We start from the raw sequence: 14,091 nt of genomic DNA, 5'->3' as shown, positions 1-14,091 counted from the left end.
AATGTCTCAGCAAATAAATAGAAAATGTAAAGAACAATAAAATGGAAATTTAAAACTATAACTAAATTAATTAAAATATAATTAACTAAACTAAAATCTCAACAGCAAAATGTAGGACGGGGGTGAGGAGAAGGCAGATCTGTGAACTTGAAGAAGAACAATAAAACGTTCCCAATCTGAGCAGAGAAAAGAGACTGAAAAAAAATTAACAGAGGATCAGGGATTTGTGGGACTATAACAAAAATACAACATTCACGTCAGAGAGGGCAGGAACAAAAAGTTTTGGAGAAATGATGGCTGAAAATTCCCAAAACTTGGCACAATAAGGCAATCTGCATATTCAAGTGGTGTGAACTCCCAAGGGGATAAGCTCAAAGAAATCTATACCAAGACACAGCATATTCAAACTTCTCAAACTAAAGACAGACAAAAGTCTTGAGAGCAGTGTAAGAGAAACGACACTTTTCCTACAGGTAGGAAAGAATGAAAAACAAGCATTTGACTCAAAGTGAGAAAGGTAACAATACATCACACAAAAACAGAAGAAAGGACTTACTGTTGAAGGTAAAAGCAAAAATTAATAAGTCGTTAACACCAAAAGAGTAGAATTCAAAATCAAATCCAAAACATAACTCTTTTAAAAGAAAAAAACAAAACAAAAAACAGGGAAAAGCTCAACACAAAATTTAGTCATTGTGGAAATATGACACAGACAAAATTAAAAGATTAACAGACTACTTGGTCAACTCTATGCAAATCAATTTGAAAACATGGATTAAGAGATAATTTTCTAAGGAAACATAATTGAATAAAACTGACCACAAAAGAGAAAAAGAAATTTTCCCAAGCAAACCAACATCCATAGAAGAAATAAAGTTAACAGAACAACCACTTCCACCAACAAAGACCCAGGTCCACATGGTTTCACATAAGAATTCTATGAAACCTTTGAGGAAAAAATAATCATTTTTCCAGAGCAGAGGAAAAGATCCAAATTTTTAAAATGAGTTTAGTATATACATCATTTTCATGAATGCTTAAAGGATGTACAAAAAGAAAACTTCAAAGAAACCTCACTTATGAATAACAATAAAAAATTTCTAAACAAAATGCTGGCAAAAAGAATTCAGCAGCATGTTAAAAAAAAAAAAATCATTTCTGAAATTTATTCCGGAATTGCAAAATTAGGAAAGGGACTAAAATAAGTCCATCATATCCATATATATATAAAAAAAAAAGAAGACCATATGATCATTGCCATAGGTGCTAAAAAGGAATTTTGCAAAAAAAGGTAAGGAGGAAAATGAGATAGTAGCTATGGGTGGAGGGTATTAAGTGGAGTAAGAGGTTTTTTGTTTTTTAAAGGTGGGTAATAACATCTTTGCATCTTGAGCCAATAGCAAAAGGCATCTCAAGTGTCCAAGAAGTTAAATAGATTAGAAGTCCATTCTAGATCTATGCTAAGCAGCACTAAAAAAGTAAGGAAGCATTCCCTATTATCAAAGATCTTCAAGATATGTCACATTAAAAAAAGGCATAGAATAATTGCTATAGTATGCTAATGCTATATTTTGTTGAAGAAAGAAAATTAAGAAAATACTTAATAAGCTTTTGCCCTAATATAAGAGACTAAAGCGGCGGCGGCGGCGGCAGCCGTCCGTCTCGAGAGACGATGGTGTAGCTTCTTAAGAGTCTATCTGCACCGCCGAGAATGGCTGTGCAGTCCGACTCGGGAGTGACACGGTATCTGTCTCCTCCCGTGTTGAATCGACATCTTGCGATGACGCTGGAGTGTCCTCTCCAGTGAAGCTGAAGCTACAGAGCCTGGGCAGGGTGATATGGAGGGTCTGCTGTTGCCCATGCAGCAGACCGCCCCCCTCTTCGCAGCTGAAGGGTCCAAGGGAAAGACGGAGTCAATACAGCTTGGCTTCAGGTGCGCCGCAGGAGTTGCCGGTGTTGACTACAACGTCAAACCGCCTTAGGGACTCCGGCTCCGGATTTTCTGTCGGGGTTTACTCCCTTAGCCTTTCCCCTGAAGAGGCATGCCGCAAGGCAGCAGAGGTTTTTTGGAGTCAGAGTTTTCCTTCTCTGATGTACCCTGACTGGAAGATCGAACCAGCGACACTTAGCTCGCAGGCCGATGCTCAATCCACTGAGCTAAACCAGCCAGGGCAGAGACTAAAGCAATTACCTGCATAAAGTGTAAAGAAAAAAAAGGAGAACAAAGAGGAAAGTAGCTGGAGACAGAATAGAAACATGTGTGAGACATTGTTTTATATATTTTATATTGTTCTGATATTAGAACCACATGTCTACATTACCGATCTTCCTTCCCTCCCCCAACTAAAAAGAAAAGGGATTTCAAAACCTGATATGCAAGTTAGTCTGTAAATAGTAAGTCCAAGAGCCCTGACTGGTGTGGCTCCATTGGTTGGACGTCACCCCACAAAGCGAAAGGTTGCCAGTCTGATTCCAGGTCAGGGCACACGCCTAGGCTGTGGGTTCAGTCCCCAGTTGGGCGCATTCAAGAGGCAGGCACCTTCAAGAGGCAGCCAATCGATGTTTCTCACATCAATGTTTCTTTCCCTCCGTTTCTCCCTCTCTTCCCCTCTCTCCAAAAATAAATAACTACATATATACATAAATAAATAAATAATAAAATCTAAAAAAACAAAAAACAAACCCAAAACAAATAAGTCCAAGAGAGTGGAAACCAAAGTTGTATGCTGTCCCTTCATCCTTCAGCTTCTGCATCTACTCACCATCTGTTTTTGACTTGCCCTGAATCCTGATGCTGATCTCAGCCCTTTTTTAAGGTTTCCAGAGAGAACCATACAAAAAGCACCTGAGAACAATACTGACTTTACTAAAGATTTTTTAAAAGAGACAATAGGGGGAAGGAGCTTTAAATCATGTAAGTCATAACAAATAGCTGAGCAATGTTTTTTCTGTTCTCCAAAGTTCCTTGAGATGTGTATGATCTTCTGCCCTTCCACATCTTGCCAATTAGCTTCCATCTCTTACTAAGTTAATTCCTGCAGACTCTACACTCCCCACTGCTGTATCTGACTGTGGTCTTAGTAATTTGTTTAGAGCAATTCAATTCAGCCCTGCAAGCTGATTAACAATACAAAGCCCCGTCCTTGGCTCTCCTACCCATCCACTCAGTGAAAAGTATCTCCTTTCCTTAGAGCAGAGGTTCTCAACCTGTGGGTTGTGACCCCTTTGGGGGTTGAATGACCCTTTCATAGGGGTCACCTAAGACCATCGGAAAACACATATATAATTACATATTGTTTTTGTGATTAATCACTATGCTTTAATTATGTTCAATTTGTAACAATGAAAATACATCCTGAATATCAGATATTTGCATTACAATTCATAACAGTAGCAAAATTACAGTTATGAAGTAGCAACAAAAATAATTTTATGGTCGGGGGTCACCACAACATGAGGAACTGTATTAAAGGTTGCGGCATCAGGAAGGTTGGGAACCACTGCCTTAGAGGGTGCTAAATGTGTAAGGTGCAACACCTCTGCTCACTGGTTGTCCCAGGTGTCAAATTTATAATGGTAGTAACTACACCTCTTGTAAACATGATTCCACAGGGACATTTTCATAGATCCTTCACCCAAATGTGGACTACGTTAAACAATAAAATACCTATTTTTTGACTAGCTTTTATAAAAATTCTGACAAATGAGCTAAGCATTGAACACATAGGTTGAAAGAGTTCGTATCTTCTAACCACAAAGACTATGCATTTAAGAGACTTATTTTTAAAAGTTTTTAAAGGAGTGAATTGCAGAAAATTTAGAAAATACAGGAAAATTCATATACAATTAAAAGTAATGATCGTTGACATTTACTGCACTCATTCTATTGCCAGAACACATGCTAGCCACATTAAACTCTTACACTAACTCTTCATTAGTCACACCATGCAGATGAAGACACTGAGGTTCAAAGGTTTAAGGCCAAGGTCACAGAACTGCAAGACGTAGCAGAGCTGGGATCTAAGTATAGGCAATCCCACTTAAAAAGCCACCCTCTGAAGCAATAAACTGTCTCCAGAAGCTACCAAGAAATTTATCTACAATTGGGCCTTTTCTCACCTTCAGTTTATATATCATATATATTTTGCTTTATCATTAGTTATTCCTTCAAAAATTATTTTTCTTATTTAAAAAGTTGAGTTAATTTCACTAACATTTTGTCCTTCTTTCCTGATTTTTTATTGATTTTCTTTTCCTCGTGCAAGATTATAAAGCTTTTAAACTACTAATATTAATGCTTTATTTGTCACATGTTTAATTTTCCTCATCTGCAATACCTTTTTGTTTTTATGATTTGTAGCTTCTAAAAAATTTTTTTAAAGAAAATCCATCAATAACTTCCGTTATGGTTTATATTTGTTTCTAGGTACAGAAAGGTCTCTCCTACCCACTGTGAATTCATTTGTAATTTCTTCTCATTTTATGTGATTTCCTCTTTTTACATTTAAATCCATCTAGGATTTATTTTAGAGAATGATATAAAGTAGGATCTTTCTCTATTTTTCCCTTTGTTTTTCAATTATGTCCATCTTTCTTTCCTTTTTCAAATTATAAGTGGAAGTTTATTTAGAAAATTACAGAGGTACTACAAATGAGCCAGCTGGGCTGCATGGGCTCAAGAAACAAGTCAGAGGCAAAAGGGCCCTTGGAGCTCAGGAGAAAGGCAAAGGTAAGGCGTCTGAAGGGGAAGGGAAAGGAGCAGGCGTGCTCCTTGAGCGGGAGAGCCACCTGTCCATCCTTTTTACTAATACAAATGCTTTTTTAATTTGAAATACTACCTTTCTACTAATATCTTTAATGTTTTTTAAAATTATGGTTGTTTTTTTAGCCCTGGCTGGTGCGGCTCAGTGGATTGAGCACCGGTCTGCGAACCAGTGTCGCTGGTTTGATTCCCAATCAGGGCACATGCCTGGGTTGTGGGCCAGGTCCCCAGTTGGGGGCATGAGAGAGGCAACCACACATTGATGTTTCTCTCCCTCTCTTTGCCTTTCCCTTCCCCTCTCTATTTATTTATTTTTAGAGAGAGGGAAAGGGAGAGAGAAAGAGAGGCAGAGAAACATTGACTGGTTGACTGGTTGCCTCTTGCACACCCCCAACTGGGGACGCTGCCCGCAACCCAGGCATGTGCCTTAAATGGGAATCGAACCAGTGACCTTTTGGTTCATAGGCCAACGCTCAATCCACTGAGCCATACCAGCCAGGGCTCTTCCATGTTTTTTAGTGTGTTTAGGGGCCATTAAGTTCCACTAAGATGTCTAATCCTGTGTTTCTTTTAATCAAAACCTAATTTTTATATGAAAATTTCAATAACCAATTATATCAAACGATAATGTTCTGTTAGCTGGTTAAAATTAATATTATCATCATTCCTTTGCACAAAGTTTAAGATATGAAGATCTAACACTGATGTTACTTCAATTATTCTCAGTAATGTTAAAAAATTACTTATACACAATTCTACTTACCTCGGAAAGAGTGCTCATTTCAATTGCAGTTATCAAGTTATTGTTCACATGTGCTTCTATTTCTATAAGCTTCTTATTCTGTGTAAGTAAAAAAAAGAAAGACCTCTTTTAACCAATTAATATTTGGAGTTTATTATACCATACATTTATGACTTATGAATACAATCAGTTGAAAAGACTTAGAAAATAAACAAGGTAACACTGGGCTAAAAACTGCGATCACATTGAGATTAAAAGTACTACACTATAGAGTTCAAATAGCCACACACACATATGTTTTGAATGCTTTTATACTATCAACTATAAATTTTCTATAGTTTTCTATCTTCTTATAATAATACATATTACATGGCGAGTAAAAAAAGTTTGTCAGCCACAGGAATTTAACTCTCAAGTGTAGAAGGTCATTTCTGCATTTTAAAATTAATTTCTACTAATTTTAGAGTTAGATCTATAGCTGCAGCCTAGCTAATCATTGGATCTTAGTGCCCTATCTATGAACAGAGGCGGAAATTGGAAGGAAAAGAAACGACTACATTCTCTTTGGCTTGCAGCCAGTGAAATTCTGGGACTAAAGGAGAATATAAACACTCTGGGAACTCCCCTCCTTTCAATTCATTGGAGGAATTACATCCATCTTATTAAAATGTATCAATGCACAAAGCTTTGCTTATGATAAGCAATCAATGATTAATCAAGGTATTATATGGGTTTGCAGAGCCACAACTACATATTTAGAATGTAGACTTAAGACATCTATTTTATTACAGTTTGTCCATAAACATGACACACTCTTTCAATAATTTTTCACAATTGGAGAGTTGAAAAACACTTTTAGAGCTTCTGTAATAATATAGTTAAGATTTTAGTTGTAATTTAGAATTCAAACATAACAGTTTCCATACCAAATTATTTAGTTTTAGGCGAAGAAATGTGTTCTCAAAATTCAGTTTTTCCACTTCTTTTTGCAATAACATCTTTTCAGTTGCAATTCTTCGAGAATTCTCTTTCTCTCTACTAAGAGCCTGAGCTAATGCCCTGTTGTTGTGCTTTAAAGATATTTTGAAAATAGAAGAATTGTCTGTAAAAAAAATTGAATAGTTAATATTGAACATATACCTTAATAAACTTTCATATTCCTTAATAAAACTATTTTAGACGAAATGCATTTCACTTTATAAGTTTTAACAGAAGGTTGGACAAGAAGAGAATGACAGAGATGCAGCTTTGAAAAATGTAGAGTTTGGAAGTGAAGAAATAAAAGCTAGCTAGATGATAAATAAAAGACATGAGGAAAGCAGAATGTTTGTGAACAGAGTTAGGAATAAGAGGACTCTTCTGCAGACACAGCATTCTAGATAAAGAGGTCAATCAGAAAAACTAAATCTTGATACCTGCTGCCCTACCTTGCTTTTTGTCTTTGACTAAGAGGTAGAACTGGAGAAGCTGATCTTGCAGCTCTAACTGGAGATATCCCATAGAAATTAGGGTGGCCAATCTGAAAAATTTAAAGCCAGTGTCTGTGGCTCCAGAATTGAACAAAATTAGTTAATGCTCCCAAAGTCCATTTTTTGAAACCTTGAGTGAAAAGGAGCATACTAATTATAATGTTGGATAGATCATCTAAACTCTGTGGGATATTATACCTCCATCCCAAATCCTACCTCTTATATGTGGGCATCTATTACAATCTAAACCTGGCCCCTCCTCTTTATAAGCACTATGTAAACATAATTTAAATCAGAAATGCTTTCCTGCTGTTAGGAAAGAAATGTAATGTGAGTTCCTTGGTAAATCTCACCTTAAATATAGTGTGCTCCCTTTGTACACTTAGAACATACATATATATATATATATATATATATATATATATATATATATATTTTAAGATTTTATTGATTTTTTTTTAGAGAGAGAGGAAGGGAGAGAGAAAGAGAAGGAGAGAAACATCCATTTGTTGCCTCTTGCATGCCCCCAACTGGGGACCCAGCCTGCAACCTAGGAATGTACCCTAACTGGGAACTGAACCAGTGACCCTTCAGTACTCAGGGCAGCACTCATTCCACTGAGCCACACCAGCCAGGGCTAGAACATATTCTTATTTTCATAATTTTGATTCGCATGCCATTGAATAAAAGTATAGTGTATGTAAAAATGTTTATAAAATAATAATAATATTTTTTAAATACTCGGGGAGAATCTGGGCAGCTAAAACACAGGGTCCTAAAAAAGTACTTTATCTCTGGCTCAGAGAAAGTAGTTTCAGAGGGCCACCTCTGAAACAGTAAATGGAAACAGACTAGAACCAGTTTAGGATTTCCATAAGCTAAAGGACAATAACCGTTTCCTGCTGCAGTCCTCAAACTCAGGATATTCCTTCATAACAACAGGAAATAGCCACTATACAGGGTGGTCTAATATACCACATGGCCCTAGAGACCTGGATAGGAGAAACATTCTGATTTAAAGATACTCAGAAGGTCTGGGTATTTCATCAGGCACATAGTTACGCTTCGCAGGTGTCTTACCAGCAGGAAACCTTCCCTGCTCCTGCTAAGAGGGGTGTGAACCATTGAGATAATTTTCAAAAGTGATGAAAATTTGTCTTAGGGAGTTTTCCCCATATCTTTTGTCTTTACATCTTAATCCCATAATCCATGAAACCCTATCTGTAAAGTGCTCAGTGCCCTCATAATGAGCTTTGGCTATATAAAGTCACACACTATAGCACCCTATCTGGGCCAACCACCTCTAATCACCCATCGTCCAACTGCTACAGCATGCCAAAACAATCTACCACTTATTTAGCTCTTTTCCAAGAATGTCGCATTGGTATCTTCCTTGCAGTGTAGGAGGTAACTGCCTTAGGCTGTACCAGGCTCACTGCTGAAAATTCAGCTGTCACCACTTAGGGTAAATCATCATAACCACTCAACTAATAGGAGTTGAAGAAAATAAGAAGGTCTGAAAGGGAAAAAAAAGTTTCAGTTAACAAAAATAGTCATTTTAGTCATTTTCTATACTTGATAAAATATAGTACCAAACAATCTTATGAATTCTCCAGGGAAAAGTAAAAATGTGAGTATACTTTAAACCTGATGGCACTTACTTATTATTTTTGTTTTGATTTTGGAGGCAAGAGAAACATTCAACTTAGCAGTCTTTGACATTCTTTTGTCTTTCACATGTTTCTTCATTCCTGAGGTAAAAAGTGGTCCAGGTTCTGTCACCGGGTACTCCATCACTGAAGGAAAAAAAAAAAAAAAAAAAGGAAGGAAGGCAGGTAATTATAGTACTGACTAATAAAACAAAGAAGTATAACTGATAAATAATTCTAAAAAGTAACAATCATAATAAATAATATAATTTTCTGTACATAAGTATGTACAAAACACTTCATATAAAATCTGAAAGAATGAATGTAATCAAAAGTTGTTTAAAATAGAATCCAAAAAAAGGTAAATGACTTTTTTTCCCCATTTAGACCTGCATTATATCAATGTGCCAGGATCTAGACTAGGCTGGGGACAGAAAATGATATGGTTGTATAAGAATGCATAATTATGGAATGCATAATCCAATGTGGGTACAGGCACTTGTTGATACAATGTATGAAGAGTAACCTTAGAGATATGCACAGAAGAGATATGCCTAATCATATTTTGGGGGTGGGGTTGGAGAAGTAGGCAGGAAATCTTAAACTTGTTTTTGTCTATTAGAGTCATGGTCTATTTGATTTCAAAGTATAACAATGGAAACAGGAAGATATTCACATTATGATAAAAATAATGAATATAATATGCAATGCATAGAAAGTGGTTAACTTTGCCTGAACTGGAAAAAAAAAGGATCAGAAAAGACTTTACTTAGAAAATACAACTGATGTTGAGCCATGTACTTGGACAAAACCAGCCTCCCAAGCCCCCATCTGCTTCCCCAAGCTTCCTTTCCTCCATCTGCTGAGATCCAGAAGAAACCCTGTCACCTGCACGGCCTAACCCCTAATACTCAACCTCTCCACCACTACCTGCCTATTGAGTTCACAGGACTAATCTCACTACACCCTCTCCGTCAATCACCACCAGAATCCCCAGACTCCCAGGTCACTCTCACCTCCCTCATCCTAATCCCCCTACAGTTCTGAACATCTCTCATTTGGTCCTGCAGTAGGGAAAAGAAAAGGTCAGCCAAAGCTATCTCATCCTAATCCATGTCCTTCTAAATCTAATGTGGAAATCTAATGTGGAAAAGGGGTCTTTACAGATGTGACTGAGGATCTCATGATGGGGACATTATCCTGGATTATCTAGGTAGGCCCAAATGCCATCAGTGGTCCCCTTACAAGAAAGGGGCAGAGATTGGAGTGATGTGGCCAGAAGCCAAGGGTTGCCAACATCCACCAGAAGCTGAAAGGGGCAAGGAATGAATTCACCTTTAGGGCCTCCAGAGTGCAGCCCTGCAGACACCTTGATTTCAGCTCAGTGATACTGAGTTTGGACTTTTGGCCTCCAGAACTGTGAGGAGATAAATTTTTGTTGTTTTAACCCTTTGAGTGCCAACATTGCTGTGAGTGACGCTGACAAATTTTCCCCAAAGTGTCAGCGTCACTCCCAGTGACTCTTTTTTTGATGGCTATAAATGTAAATAACAATGGAATAACTCGTATTTTATGTTTTGTTCTCTTTTTTTGTATATCAGGTTATATATTGATATAACTTTTTCTCATGTAGATCCAAATTTCGAATTACGCATGGCACTCAAAGGGTTAAGCCACCCAGTCTGTGGTAATTTTTTACAGCAGTCACAGGAAATGAATATAGTCTCCATATCTCACCCTTGCCCAACTCATGAACTCTTCTGAAACTCACAATCGATCAAAACCACTAGCTTCAATCTCTTCCTTGAGCATTTCCTTCATCTTCTTGAACCAGCCTCTCTCAGGAAGATGCGGATTCTGCAGTGCTATCAGGCGGTGGCTGTTTTTTCTCCCATAGCCCTCCCTCCCAAAGGACGGCACCAAATTCATACCTGCAGACCATTCGTTCCTCCACTTCCCTAAAAAATCCCCATCCTTGAATGTAATGTCATTAGACTCCATTGCTGCCTTATCCCTCAGTGCTCTTGTCATCTGTCACCTCCTGGGTCACTTCTCTTAGCAGCTGATAATTTCATGTCCTGGCTCACTATTACTCTCTGAGAATGCTGAGTCAAGCTGTAAAGGACACTCTCAAAACTCCAAATGCAATTACCTATCCATTATCATCGGTATTTGTCCATTTGTCTTCTCTCACATTTTGAGGGGTAAACTATCCATCCTTCCACCTAAGGCCAAGCTTGCCTTACCTAGACAAGGGTCCGTACACTGGATCTCATGCCTTCCTGCCTCCTCTACATCATCAGTTTTTCCCTTCTCTGCTGGATCATTCCCATCAACATACAGACATACTGCTACTACCTTCATCTTAAAAAACCCAAACTCGGTCCCACTTCATTCTCAGACTACCATTCCATTTCTCTGCAGCCCTTTTCAGCAAAAAACTCTTTGAAAGAACTCAGAGCTTCCAATTTTCTTGTGAACCTACTTCACTCAGGCTTTCACTCTGATGATGCCACCAAAATTGCTTTTGCCAAAGTTTCTAGTGACCTCCACATTGTTAAATCTAATGGCCAATTCTCAGTCCTCACCTAACTTAATATATCAGCATCATTTGATATGGTTAATTTCTTCTTCCTCCTCAAAAACGCTTTTTCCTTGGCTTTCAGGACACCAGACTCCTGGGATTTTCCCTCCCTACCTAACTCGCTGCTCCTTTCAGTCTCTTACGGATTCTTCCAAGTTATGATAGATTTTCTCCTTGGATTGCTTCTCTTTATCTACATTCATTCCTTTGGTGATTTCACAATTATGGCTAAAATACCATCTGGCCAGGGACTCAAAAATTTATGTCCTCAGTTTGGAGCTCTTCTGTGACTTTCTCTAGAGTTGTAGTTGTCTACTTACAATGCTACTTGGATAACTAAACCAGGCATAGCAAACTGCTCAAACCTGATTCACTCAGAGCCGTCCCATTTCAGTTAATGGCGACTCTGTCCTCCCAGTTGCTCTGGCCACATTCCAATCTACCTTCATCATACACTTAGAATCTGACCACTTGTCTGGACTCCAGTGCTACCAACCTAGAACAAGGCACTAACGTGTCTCAGCTGAATCACGGCAATAGCCTCTTATCCCCTTACTTTCACTCCTGCCCTCACTACATTGTATTTATTGGTACATACAATCTAAAACTCCCCAATGGTTCCTACTTCTCTCAAAGTAAAAAAAAATAAAGAAAAAAAAATGTCCTTACAATGGTCTAGAAGTCCCTCTGCCATCTACTCTCCTTCCCATTTCTCTAATTTGAATTCCTACTTCTTTCCCCTAGCCCATTCCTTTCAGGACACACTGGTTGCCAAGACTTCACTACTACTGGCATATATCAGGCCTTCTTCAGCCTCATGTCCTTTGTACTGGTTATTCTCTACAGAGAAAACTCTTCCTCCAGATATACAAGTGGCTCATTCACTCTCTTCCTTCAAGTCTTTGTTCAGAAGTCATGTTCTCAGTGAGGCCATGCAAAACTGTAGCTCTTTCCCCCAGCATGTCTGATAACTCTTACACTTCTTTATTTTTTCCCCATAGCATTTATTTTTTAAATTATACTTTACAATTATGCTATTATAGTTGTCCCAACTTTTCCCCCTTTGCCCCCCTATATTGTACTTTACATCCCCATGGCTATTCTGTAACTACCTATTTGTACTTCTTAATCCCCTCACCTCTTCACCCAGTTTCCCACAACCCCCTCCCATCTGACAACCAATCAGAACAAGAAGAAAAAAGAATCCAAAAAAAAGAGGATAGTGTAAGCAGCCTCTGGGACAACTTCAAGCATTCCAACATTCGCATCATAGGGGTGCTAGAAGGAGAAGACAAAGAGCAAGAAACTGGAAATCTATTTGAAAGAATAATGAAAGAAAACTTCCCTGATTTGGTGAAGGAAACAGACATGCAAGTCCAGGAAGCACAGAGAGTCCCAAACAACATGGATGCAAAGAGGCCCATTCCAAGACACACCATAATTAAAATGCCAGAGGTTAAAGAGAGAATCTTAAAAGCAGGAAGAGAAAAGCAGTTAGTTACCTACAGGGAAGTTCCCATGAGACTGTCAGCCAATTTCTCAAACAAAACTTTGCAGGCTAGAAGGGTTTGGCAAGAAATATTCAAAGTCATGAAAAGTAGGGACCTACAGCCAAGACTGCTCTACCCAGTAAAGCTGTCATTTAGAATGACAGGGCACATAAAGAGCTTCCCAGACAAGAAAAAACGGAAGTAGTTCATCACCACCAAACCACTATTATATGAAATCTTAAAGGGGCTTACTTAAGAAAAAGAATATCAAAACTATGGACAATGAAATGACAATAAGTACATATCTATCAACAATTGAATCTAAAAAACAAACTAAGCAAACAAGAGACAGAATTATGGATATGGAGAGTGTTTTGATGGTTCCCATAGCATTTAAATCACTATCTAATATACTATATAATTTACTTATTGTCTGTCTTTCCTAACTAGAGTTTAAGTTCCCCAACTAAGTTCCATAAGGTTTGTTCTATTCACTGATATATTGCCCAACTCATAGAACAGGTCCTGAAAAATAATATAAACACAGTAAATGTTTGTTGAATGAATAATTAATTTTTAAAAATAAAGACTTTGTCAGGTATCACGATTAGGAAGGGTATTCCAGAGAAAGGACTAGCATATGTAAATGCACAAAAATAAAACATTTAAGAAAATACAAGTGATCTCTTGATGCTGGAATGTTACTATCCTATTTGTTTCCCTTTACAGCAAAACTCCTTTAAAGAGCTGTCTGTACTTGCTGTCTCCAATTCATCCCCTTTCCATTCTCTTGATCCACTCCAATCAAGTTTTTGCTCTCACCACTACTATATGCAAATTGATCATAAAATCACTAAATTGCTGTGTTGCTAAAACAAATACACTAGTCAATGTCCATTTCTCATTTTACTTGACCTATGTGCAGTATTTAATATCAAATCTTTCTCTCCTTGAAATATTTTCTTCAACTGGCTTCTAAAACACCACCTTCTCCTCCTGGATTTTCTCCTTTTTTATTAACCACTTCTACTAAGTCTCTTCTGCTGCTTATTCTTCATCTCTTGGAACCTTTTAGGAATATTTTTCTTTGGGAGCGTCCCAGAGCTCAGTCCTTGAGTCTCATCGACTTCTATCTACATATATTCACTTAGGGCTATTATCCAGTATCCTGGCTTTTAAGTCTAAATGCTGATGACTTGCAAATTTATATCCCCAATCAACTCCAGACTTATTCATCCAATTGCCTACTCTTCATCTCCAACTTGGATGGCTAATAAGCACCTCAAATTTAATGTGTCCTAATATACCCCCACCCCCACCCAAACCTGCTCCACTGTGTCCTCTCCATCTCACTTGATGGCAACTCCAACTTCTAGTTGCTCAGGTCAGAAACCT

At 37.9% G+C, this 14,091-nt stretch overlaps 1 protein-coding gene across 2 annotated transcripts in view; it reads right to left on the bottom strand.

The window, feature by feature from the left end:
• Positions 1 to 14,091, bottom strand: part of SGO2 (shugoshin 2) — a 34,976-nt gene that overhangs the window by 18,572 nt on the left and 2,313 nt on the right. For both annotated transcript variants that reach the window (XM_090268357.1, XM_090268358.1), the window contains exons 2-4: positions 8,635 to 8,769; positions 6,431 to 6,606; positions 5,526 to 5,603 (exon numbers count right to left, since the gene is read on the bottom strand). In XM_090268357.1, coding sequence (XP_090124483.1) covers positions 5,526 to 5,603; positions 6,431 to 6,606; positions 8,635 to 8,767 — 387 coding nt within the window. In that variant the 5' untranslated portion in view covers positions 8,768 to 8,769. The remainder of the gene's footprint in view (positions 1 to 5,525; positions 5,604 to 6,430; positions 6,607 to 8,634; positions 8,770 to 14,091) is intronic.

Source organism: Furipterus horrens, unplaced genomic scaffold, assembly GCF_987537825.1.
Source record: "Furipterus horrens unplaced genomic scaffold, mFurHor1.1.pri manual_scaffold_1, whole genome shotgun sequence".
NCBI classification, from domain to species: domain Eukaryota; kingdom Metazoa; phylum Chordata; class Mammalia; order Chiroptera; family Furipteridae; genus Furipterus; species Furipterus horrens.
This window is presented reverse-complemented; position numbering and strand designations above follow the sequence as displayed.